This window comes from Rhodnius prolixus, unplaced genomic scaffold, assembly GCF_049639745.1.
Source record: "Rhodnius prolixus isolate KJV_2025 unplaced genomic scaffold, Rpr scaffold_15, whole genome shotgun sequence".
Lineage (NCBI taxonomy): Eukaryota > Metazoa > Arthropoda > Insecta > Hemiptera > Reduviidae > Rhodnius > Rhodnius prolixus.
Genome location: NW_027411605.1, coordinates 4,011,821 through 4,023,953, shown reverse-complemented (window position 1 = coordinate 4,023,953; position 12,133 = coordinate 4,011,821). Strand labels below are relative to the sequence as shown.

General features: G+C 35.5%; 1 protein-coding gene across 4 annotated transcripts in view; it reads right to left on the bottom strand.

The window, feature by feature from the left end:
• LOC141454934 (glutamate receptor ionotropic, kainate 2) overlaps positions 1 to 12,133 on the bottom strand; it is a 491,708-nt gene that overhangs the window by 82,275 nt on the left and 397,300 nt on the right. For all 4 annotated transcript variants that reach the window (XM_074129640.1, XM_074129638.1, XM_074129641.1 and 1 more), the window contains one exon: positions 4,247 to 4,399. In XM_074129640.1, the coding sequence (XP_073985741.1) occupies positions 4,247 to 4,399 (153 nt within the window). The remainder of the gene's footprint in view (positions 1 to 4,246; positions 4,400 to 12,133) is intronic.

The window sequence follows — 12,133 nt, the reverse complement described above, 5'->3', positions numbered from 1 at the left end:
ATGGGTTCTGCACACGTGTCATCCCAGCTCGTGTAGTATAAGGTAAGAGGAAGAAGCTTGATATGGGCGCTAATGACCGTAGAAGTCGATGCGCCGGAAATAAAAATCAAGAGTCAAGAGAAGCTGAGAAAATGCGACAGAATTAATTAATATAGAAATGGCGTGCAAGGTGGGTGTAAAAGGTAAAGGTTCACGTAGATAAAGGACAAAGGCTGATAGTAACCAGCTTAGTTACATTTAAGGATTATACAAGAAACTCACCAGCTACCTGAGTTCACCATTATATGTAGTTTCGACATTCTACCACTATTTACCGTTCAATGTTCTCTTAATCTTGAATCCTAATTTGATTGGCGAGTTCAGAAACTGTAATTATCTCTCGTTAATTTTGAGTTAATGACATAAACTATCCTTTTACAAGAAGATATTATATGTTGATTCGATCAGCAACAGTAACTACCAAGTTTTACACCATTTCTTCATACTGTGAGGTGAGCTAGAGTATTCTAACTAACTGGGAAAGTGGTACTATTCTAACTAATGCATAACTGACGATACACAGACGATAACTAAAGTACAAATTAAGTTGTAGTATCTAACGTGGATAATGTATCCCATCTTGTGAAGCCTCTGGCATCTCTGGAATTCTATCCTTCGCTGTGAACTAGGGTGAAGGACTTTAAGCAATGTATAATGGTTGCAGGGGTTAATAGCTTGTGAAACCGGAAGCAGAAGTGAAGACGAGACACTTTAAAGGGGTGAAGGTACCTATGAGGGGAGGAGAGAGAGAGAGAGAGAGAGAGAGCGGAACAAAAATCAATTCTCCTGTGGCAAAAGTTTCGCAAACAAAGCGACGTGGCATTCAAGTGACGTGGGGCCTCAAATGGCGTATTTCCTGTGGGAAGTCAGAGCAAAAAATTAGCACGATTGCAATGTTGCAGATTTTGCCCGAATGCTCTCACCTGTAGCTAAGAGAAAGTAGCAAAGGTCCTCTCTCTTTTCATCCTAAACAACTACAGTGCAACCTCGGTTAACCGGGATCATGTTGAGTCATCATAAGAACACCTGGATCGGCGCCGAAAACAAAAGTTAATTTTCGGTGGCGAAAGGAAAATTTTTTTTGTCTTCCGGTGTAACATAATTGTAGGCGTGGCAGCAACTCTTTTATACCTGATTTTCTTGAAGGACCCATCATGTATGTATGTAAGACACTACTAAGACCCATCTGGACCTACGTAGCTGAGCTGTGGGGTTCTGCGAAACCTTCCAATATCCAAAGAATCCAATCCTTTCAATCTAAAGTCCTTCAGCATATCGTCAAACGCTCCTTATTATGTATCCAATTTAACCCTCCACACAGACCTCAATATCCCTTTTGTCAATTGACCTAATCCATTCTCGCTCCCTTAATTTCCTTAATAGCCCTAACCATACATCCTAATCTTCACTGCATAAGCCTTATCCACACAACAACCCATCCCGACAGTCCTCTACGATGCCCGGAAACGACGTTGGCCCCGCGACCTTTTACCAATTTGCTAAACTTCCTTCCAACCTCTAGAGAGTTCCAGCATTGGCTGGTGGTCCCTCTCAGCATGCCTTCCCGATTGTGGCGCTGGATCCTCGGATTCAGCCTACAATCTGTGCATAACTAAATGAAGATCACATTTACATAATGTATATATATATATGTACAGGCTGTAAATAAATTAAAAAAAAAAAAAATGTATGTATGTAAAAACCCAAACTATGGCGCAATTAGTACTGAATTTCTTGGGATTTACCACGGTCTTAGTACAAAAGACAATGGGATTTACGTGTGGTAAATGGTTGATTTTCAACTTCACGGTTATATGTAATATTTTTATGGATAATTACCGTCATTATTTTATTATCTTCCCGGTGAATACTGTGTATTCGGTTTAACCGGGATTTCAGTTTTGCCGGGGTAGGTGTAGCCGGAGGTCAGCCCGGTTAGCCGGAGGTTGTGCTGTAATTCAATGCTAATTCTATTTGAATGGCCATTTCATCAAAAGTTTCCATAGAAATTTAATATTAATATTATTACGAACGAAGAAAACTTTTATCATTAGAAAATTAATGAATAAAAACAATATATGGAACTAGAAGTAGCCTTAAAAGGATGAGTAGGCGGAAGTGAAATTAATGATGTAGAGAAGTGGAATATAGAAGAGAAGACTTCCTGTACAAAGTGAACAAAATTTCCAAAAGGCAATGGAGATTGTTCGTAGTAACATCTTGTTTTCTGGGAGTTTAAAATAATAAATTGGGAATGAAAATGAGGATACGGAGGTGGGAAATAGAAGTTAAGGTCGAGAAGTGTCGAGGCTGAAGAAGGTTGACTGATACCGGAGGTCTGAAAGTTTTGAGAAGGAAAAGTGGGCGAATCAATGCCGGAGTTCCTGAAGTGTTAGAGTACGCTCTAACGAGCAGCGCCGGGATTCTCCATGCCTTCCAGTGGTTTTGCTCCAGAACTTACTTCCCTGTATTACTTTCCGCCCTGCTGTTTTTCCCTTGTCTCTCATCTCTGTAATACCTCTCACCCTCTCTCTGTCTCTCCTTTATCAAATTTATTCCACACAATCACCCATTAATAACTGGTTGACTAACAACCAACCAACTTGGAGACTGGACCCCTGGAGGGCTAGCCACTTCCTAAATATTCATCTCTTCTCCAAACTGTGCTCAGCACCTGAAAACCCTCTTTTCCCTTCAGGTAAGCTTTTAACTGGCCGTAATTTCAACAGTTTTTCAAGTGGTTCCCTTTTCCATGTCACAGAGGTTCTCTGTGTCACTCCTCCTCCTACTAAAAATTGAAATGGTTCCAAATCACCCTCCTCATACTACTACATTCTGCCTATTATTCAGTTCGTAATTAAAATCTTTGAACATTTAATATTCTCTGTAAATCGTCCATTACAGTAATTAAGGGTACTTTATAATTGCAAATTTTAATCACTTTGAAATTTGGGCCTCATTTTATAATTCAAAGCTAATTATTTGCATATTTTCATTTGATCTTACTACCGGGAAAGCACTGCGACCTTTTCGCCATGTACCTCAAAATTTACGTGCATACAAATAAAAATGTTTTTTCCCCAATTGGAGTTCGTCGGGAGGTCTGTTCCCACTCCTGAAAAACGGAAAATCGCAGATAGCTCAAATTTGATATATCGATTAGATGCATTCAAGTGAGCCGATAATAAAGGTGTACGATAAAATCGATTAACCAGAAGTTACCTAAACAACCATGGTTTAAGGGAACTGTCACTAATAAATGGGTTGTTACGACAATAAGCAGGCTGAGAGCGAACCACGCGGTGTGTGTGTGTGTGTGGATCCGTATCTTCAAAGGATCAACAAAAGGTCCTTCTTTACGTGGATTGCAATGAGGAGGAGGACTTCAGGACAATATAATAATGATATGTCCACGTTATGTAGTAGAAAGGAAACGAATGTTTGACGACATATACAGGTATTTAGATGCACCATTTCGCTATGAAGACATAATATTCTCCACCAACATCTATGTGCTTAAATCTATAGCAGAGCTAGCAATGAAATATGAATGTATTTAAAAGCTATAGCCGATTAGAATGATTGGAAGAAAATGATCAGAGAAGGATTACGGTGATTTTAATTTCGGTTAAGCTATAAGGATGGCAGGAATATAGAGTACTGATCCATCCATTAGCTGTAAGTTTGTATGTAAATAGTTGTATGTAGTAGAGGGATGAATGTGTGAAGCGAATGTATTTATAAGTAAGAATGGAGAGTGAGTGATATTCTAGTGAAAAGCACCTAGACGATGCTGGCTGTATGGCGGAAGCCAATGCCCCCCAAAAAAAACCAAAAAAAAACCGGAAGCACAATTTGTTTGCTTTATAACAGCGATTAAAAAAAAAGAGAAGATTTTCAAAGTCAAACTTTACAGAACCGGAAGAACTTATTCACTAAAGATTAAATTAACTCTAAAGTTATGTTTTCACTTCACCAATATTTCCGTCTCGCTTTTTCTAACTCACTAAGTTCAGCAAGTTTATTGCGTGACGAAAACATTGGTGAACTCAAGATTACTCTGCACTAAACTATTTAATCTACCGCTGAGGATGGATGAAAAATCAGAAAAGCGGTCAGGGATAAACAATGGACATGCGCACTAAGATGGATAAAATCAAACAGGCAATGTGAAATTTTTAAAATTACTTCTTTACGTTTTACTCACAGAATTAATATAGTTGTAGACGCTGCTACCATCCTGCCATGGTATTTCCAGATCGCAGGACAGATTGGCCGGTTTAAGGACATGGGACGCTTCCAGCGAGGATAATCCAGCGGCGAATACGTGCACCGAATCGAATACTAAAGCTGGTTCCGCCTGAAAAAAACATTGAATGAATAATATAGTTATGTAATAAAAAAAAAAGAAGGTCAATTTTTACGCGGAACAAATACGAGTATTTTTGTATGGACGATTGGATGTTGGTAAAACTGTACTATTCAATAAGCTGCCGGTTATCCAGAATTAAGTACACTACAATTGCCTGGGAATCACTGCGGAGCTGGGCAGTACCCTGGTTCAAAGGAATTTGCAGATAGAGCAGCCTCCACACTTTTCTGGAAAATATGGGAAAGTGAAAACTCAATTTTGGAAAATTTGACACCATCACGATACTTCCTGTTTTATCTAGCTCAGAAACAGGAAGTAAATATTCTAAATTAAAAAATGCAGGATATCCGTAGAGTACAGTTTAGAACAGGTTGCATTTCCTTTTTATAACAAATATTTTCGGATTTTATTTTCTTTTTTTTTTTATTAAATTTTCACAAATTTTAATTAAATTCTTGGCAATAATTTTCCTATCAAAGTGTAATATCTACAACAACAACAGCAGCAGCAACAACAACAACTATAACAATAAACATTTTAGCCTTCATCTTGTTGCATAAATGTATTAAATGGTTTTTAATAAAAGCAGAAAACAATATGTACGCTTTTAGGGGAAATGGTTGTTTTAAAGAAAAATTTTAATAATGGGAAAAGCTATATGTTAGAATGGCTTAGCTTTTCCGGCTGGACGGCTAAATCTATTTAGTTGTTATAGTTAATATGGCGGCCATTATTATAACGTTAAATATTATGACGCGTTATTTTTTTAATATTACACATTGCAGGTAGTTTTATCAGTTTGTTGTAGATATTTCGACTTCCAAATTATGTTTCCCTCTCGTACTACATCTGCTCACTGAGTGTGGGTGTTGTACGGCTCTACACTGAACTGGTTAGTCTATAAATATTAATTTATCTAATATGAGTATGCAATATATACGAGGTGTGGCCATTAAATAGCGAGACACTGATGCTGCTACAGAAGAACTATGCATGCGCCAAATCCTAACGACCGCGACAGCTGTGCAGCGTAAAGCCTTCTCTTTTGATTGCAGCGTCCCCTCGTGTTTTGTAGAGAAATCAGTCTGACCGGAACCGTCGTTTGTGTAAGAGGTGTTAGTTTCGTTTTGCCGAAAACATCGATACTACACTTGTAGTAGAGCAACGAGTCGTCGTGAAATTGCTCATGAAACTTGATAAAACCGCTACTGAAATTTATCTTTTATTAAAACAAGTTTATGGCGATGAATCACGTGCGCTGAGTTTTTGAGTGATTCAAGCGTTTCCAAAGATGGCCGAGAAGACGTCGGAGATGATGACCGCCCGGGTCACCCTTCAACGTCCTAAATGGATGAAAAATATCGATTATAGTTATAATCAACATTATTTACCTTGAGGTGCTTACTCAACTCCGTGAAAGAGTAAGGAAAAAAATGACCCGGTTTGTGGAAGAACAAGTCCTCAGGGTTCTCCATCAAGACAACCAGCGCCGGCTCACACTGCATTGTCTGTCAAGAAGACGTTTCTAGCCCAAAGTACAACATCCCAGTTTTAGGCCCCATGTGACATTAGAAATCTGTTCCCCCAAAGTCAAATCTGCATTAAAAGGAACAAGATTTCAGTCCAATTGAAGCTGTGAAAGAAAAAGCGGCACGTGTCATGTAGGAGCTCAGACAGAAAATGGAAGTCTTTCTGAACAATGGTAAATTCGCTGTGGAGCGTTATAGGGATGGTGGAGTGGTGTATATTGAAGGTGATAATAACTAAATATGTATAAATTTAAAATAAAATGGTTTTACAGCATCAGTCTCGTTATTTTAATAGCCACACCTCGTATTATACAGTTATAAAATCAAAATGACGCCCACATGATATCCAAAAGTTATTGTGCACAAAATAATATTCAAGAATAGCTAACTGTTCGACTTCCTATCTAGATCTGCCAGCACTTGTATTTTCAAAAACTACGCTAATCCAATTCACACCACTAATGCTCCAATCAAAATTCTGAACTTCAACTACTCTAGTCAAGTTACTGTCATTGGTGTCGGCCTTTTTCAAACAATTTTGTTTATTTTTTTTTGTTTTTCCATTTTTTTTCAATTCCAATTTATTTCCCCACTCCGGAAATAATTAATTACGGAAATGGTGGTGGAAGCCGATAAGAGCAATTATCTGAATTTTCACTTCACTCTGTGTGGAAGGAAGAAAAGAAAGAAAAAGGAAAAGCGAAGGAAGAAAAATCTAGAAAAGAAAATGTGGCGGAAAAGTCTCCGTATTTGGGCATGATGGATATTCCAGCAGGGGTAATGTGGTTGGTTTCGTTGGTGAGGGCAATAAAGGAAGGAAAATTCATTGATGTTTAAAAAGGAAATTGTAGAAGGGAAAGCCAATTTTGGGTCCGTATGTGTGTTAGTGTGTGTGTGTGTGTGTCTTAACAAAGCCTCCCTTACAACCTCCCAACCGCTGCTCATCATCCCCAAGCTAATTCTACCCCAAGTTGTCTAACTTCCAGGACCAATCTATTTTCCAGTGTTAGGACCAATCTCAGACCCTGAAAAAAGCTGGTCATTTTGTCCCTGTTTTCCTTTGAGTAATTTTCCAATTTTTTTTGAGGAAAATGAAGAGTTTTCACTTAAAATTTTTCGAGAAACTATTGCTTCTGTAGCAATTTTGATCAGAAAAAGGTTGATGTGCCAAGTGTATCCATCACTGAACGATTCCACATACCTTCAAAGACACAAAAAAAAGTGCCAAAGAACTTAGTGGCTGCCTTTCGAGGAGAACTTGAGGACCAAAAGGAAGAGAGGTTTCCCCCTGTTAGTTGGCCAGCGTGGGGGTACGCTAAGCCAAAAAGTAGTTTGCACACTAGTGACTCTCGGCGCAGGTTTTGAGAATTTAGATGTCCATACTGAGTGTTGTTCGTATTGTTAGGCTGGGGATACCCACAATCAGAGAGGCCAAGATCCAAGTAGCAGTGGCTATATTCCAGGTCCTCCATACTTTAAAGTGAAAATTCTTATCATTTCCTGTTTCACAAACTTGTGTTATTTTAAAAAATCTTTATCGACGAATTAGATGCCATTACCAGTTACTAGTCTCTAGTAAACAGATTAGTGTAAAGTTATCATAAATAAAACTATTAGAAACGTTGTTAACAAACTATTAACGTGCTGATGCGAAGACAAGTTATTCATGACAATTTAACGATCTCCCAAATAATGGACCCAAGGTGTAATAGTATTTTTAACAGCTGGTTTCTAAATAAAACATATCTTAACATAAATTGTTTGCAAATTCAATAAACAGAGTTTTTGGCCAGTAAAAACATTCCTGTGGCTCCAACAGCCTCCTTATTCGCCTGACTTGAGTCCTTGTGAATTTTTTTCTCTTCTCGAAGTTTAAAAAATCACCTCAAGGGAACTCATTTTGGGACAGTCGGAAAACATTCAAACGGCTGTAACCGACCAGCTGAAGGCTATTCCAGTATCGGAGTTCGAGCACTGCTATGAGGAGTGGAAGGAACGTCTCCAGCGCTGTGTGGCTTCAGAAGGAAGTTATTTTGAAGGTGACAATATAGAATTGTAAATCTTTTTGAATAAAAAAAAGCATTAATCAGTCTCATTACTTAATTTACTGACCTCGTAAGTTTAATAATCGGCATTAATTAATTAATCGGTAATATTAATAGCAATTAAATATGAAACAAAAATTGCGAATTTGAAAGGAAATCGATTGAACGAAAAAGCCACTTTACTTCCGTTTGTTGTTTTAGCTACTTTTTTTTTTCCACGCACCAAATACTTTCAAGAAAATCTAATTGCGTTGAGAGAAAAGTCATGCGAGTCTAGGCATGACAAGCAAGATTAGTGAGTGACCATCCGGTGAGTATCTCGCAATAGACTGTGTTATTGTTATTGCACTTCCGCTCTGATATATATATATATATACACACGAATAATGGGATTCCCTAGAAATAAAAGATAATTCTTGTCAACAATAAAGATAAATGTTTATCTTTCGAGAGATTACTGATGATGCCATTATATATAGTGATAAGCACGAGTAATGCCAGAGTGTGACAGGAACTTAGCGAGAGTAGGAGGCTTTACTAGTTTCCTGGCCACGTACAGCAATTTGTCTTACATTGTTAACGATTTTGGGGGGGGGGCGGTGAACAGAGACGGAGGTTCAGGTGCTCATATATTATTTTTAACGGAGACATTTTGATGATGGAGACCGTATAAGACTTTTTTTAGTGGCTACAATAATTTTTCCTCAAATACTTGGAATAATAAAATCTACGGATTTTTTGAAACTTTTGGCTTCCGGTCAGAAAAACTTATCTGTTTTTCTTTTTTCCAAGAAAAAAAAAAAATTCTTTTAAAAGCAACTTTAGGGTAAAGTTTTGGCGGAAGCTTCCTTACATAATGTCCGGTTTTACAAACTAACTAAGTTAATAAGAATTCAATTATTCAGAATCTGAAGAAAGAAAAATTTTTGAATTGAAATTTGAGAATTACTCGTAATATGTAGAGTGAGTAAAATTTGAGAATTACTCGTAATATGTAGAGTGAGTAAAATTTGAGAATTACTCGTAATATGTAGAGTGAGTAAAATTTGAGAATTACTCGTAATATGTAGAGTGAGTAAAATTTGAGAATTACTCGTAATATGTAGAGTGAGTAAAATTTGAGAATTACTCGTAATATGTAGAGTGAGTAAAATTTGAGAATTACTCGTAATATGTAGAGTGAGTAAAATTTGAGAATTACTCGTAATATGTAGAGTGAGTAAAATTTGAGAATTACTCGTAATATGTAGAGTGAGTAAAATTTGAGAATTACTCGTAATATGTAGAGTGAGTAAAATTTGAGAAAGTCGTATTATAAATTTTGTTTATCACTGAAGAAGAGATCTGCAATATTAAAATTGCAATAATTATTACAGTGTGGGCTCTGCAAAAAATAAAAAATAAATAAATAAAATAATAATAATAATAATAAAATAAAAAATAGTATACGATAAATTGCAGTTGCAAACAGAACTAGGTTGGCAAAACTTTTATGCTTTATATCTTTAAAATTTCTTCTACTACTGGTGGGAGATGAACGAACGAATGGAATCAGTGATATCATCATAAAGAGAGTCTGTGTGTGAGTTAGTCACAGTCTGTTTAGTGAGTTCTATAGTTAAGTGTTTATATGACTCAATATGTTGATAATAAATGAAACTAGTGAATTCAGTAAGTACTTAGTTGTTTACTAGTATAACACAATTAAAATAATAATATTATCGATAATCATGTTAAAAATTTACGTAAGAAAAAATCGAAATAAATCATATTGTGCAATAACAAAACCAAATCTCGTGGACTATTTTACTACGAACAATGAACAAACGGAAATTTTAAAAGATTTTTCTGGTTTAAAATATTTACCAGAATGTTATCTTAAAGGAAATAGATTATGGGAAAATCAATCTGTTTATGTGAAATTCAGGCAACCATTAATTTATGAACTTCCGTTGAATTCACTTTGGAATTGGGTAGAAATAAATGAAAATCAACTTTATATACAAAATACGGAATTTATAACCTGTAGTAATGTATTGAGTAACATCATGATTACACCGTTTCGTCAAAAATGGCGGCCAGAATTTTACATTAAAGCAAGGCTAAAACATAATAAAATTTTATTATATGAAAGTAATGATCTTGAAAAAATACAAGATTATTACAATCGCACTTATACGCTCGACTATGTGGATCAATTTAGATTGTACAATTATAGAAGATTTCTATTCAATAATAGGCCTCAAATTGAAGATCCTCCACTTTTACATATCAGCGAACAAATTACTAAAAATCTCTTTTATGAGATCTTTGAAATCAAAGTGAACAATCACAAGGTGATCTATACGAATGAAGTTGACGGAATCTACAATGATAATCTGATTGAAACTATAGAAGAATTAAGATTAGCCAATCATTTTGAAGCGGTTCTTTACTACAAAAATCGTAAATATTTTAATTGGAAAAAAAGACGTTTAGAAAATTTTGATCATGCTTTAATATTATGGGCTAAATGTAAATTAAATTTAGCTGGTCAAATATTAAAAGCAAACTATACTGATGGTGGACAATCAAATCTAGAAAGATTAAACAATATGAAAACAATAAGTATAGATCGATTGCCCAGAAAATGTGCCAAAATTTGGAATCCAACTAAAGCTGTGAGATTTCTGAATGAATTTCTGAATACTGTGAAAAAATCTGTGAGAAATGACAATCTGACTGAGAATGAACTAAATACAACTGAATGGATCTTTAAATGTTCACCAAATTTTAAGATTACTGTGGATATTGTTCAATAAATTATTAAGGTAAATATATAGATATATATAATTACTGTTCATTATTTTTGGTGACTGAATCATAGTTTCAATAGGATGAAACAATTAATGCCAGTTTCAGTCATGATATACTTTATTATGCCGAGCTTTCGACCTAGGGCAGGGGTTGGCAACCTATTTTAAGTAGAGAGCCATTTCTCCTTAAATAATTTTAATAAATCTTACCAAGAGCCGCAAGGATGATAATGTAAAAAACTCTGAAGCTCATTTGTATTCACAAATTATTATTTTATGATATTCAATAACATTTAAATGTTTTATATATTTATTTTCACACATTGCAAAGTAAATAATAACTTAACGAATGAAAAGGCGGCAGTCTTACAATATAAATCAAGTACTTTATTTTGATATTGTATAATTCCATTCAATTTCGAACCTATCACATTTAAAATTATTTTTGAAAAAATGCCTTTAATAAACGGAATTTTCATTCGTTTCAATATAATTAAACTATACAATATATTTTGGACAGGCTGAAGAGCCACACAATTTGGATAAAAGAGACGCGTGTTGCTGACCCCTTCGACCCTTAGGGGCTAGGTCATCTTCAGGGCTAATTTACAATGTCCATGAATAGAAGACAAGACAGAAGACATACCAACCCTCAAATGATGTAAAGCAGTAGATTTTATTAGTTATTTTTATTAGGCAGTTATTTTTCATCCTATTGATACAAAATATATGTATAATTTTTTTAAATTTAGTTACGTATGATAGTTTTTGGTTTCGACTGTTCTTAATTGATGATTTTGGAAATATTGAGGTACAGTCCAATCAATAAATTAGAAAACACAAATTTTTGTTACATTTTACCAACGTTTCGGTAAATCTATTACCATCTTCTTCTAGTGCTGCACGAGACCGAGACGAGGCGAGACTTTATGCAGTCTCGATCTCGGTCTCGGTCGCTCAAGTCTCGGTCTCGGTCTCGGTCTCGGTCTCGGTCTCGTCGAGATATCTCGGTCTCGGTTTTTTGAATTTTTGTTTAAGTATTAAAAGCGGTTTGCAATTAATAATCTTTTCAAAAAATGTTATTATTTTCTAATAATTATTTTAATTTATATATTGGTAATGAAAATGTGTGTAAAAGAAGACAACTACTTACACTTCAATGCATCATATATTACTATTACTGTTATATATCTTTATATAATTTCAAAAAGATGTTAAAAACGCGCCAAATGAAAGACCCAAATAACATATCTGCCTCCTATAACAAGTCGATTCGTGAAATAAAAAATACACCTCCCAACAAACTTCCCGCTCCATTAGTTATGGCTGTTGGTGAAGATAAAGAATCTGGTG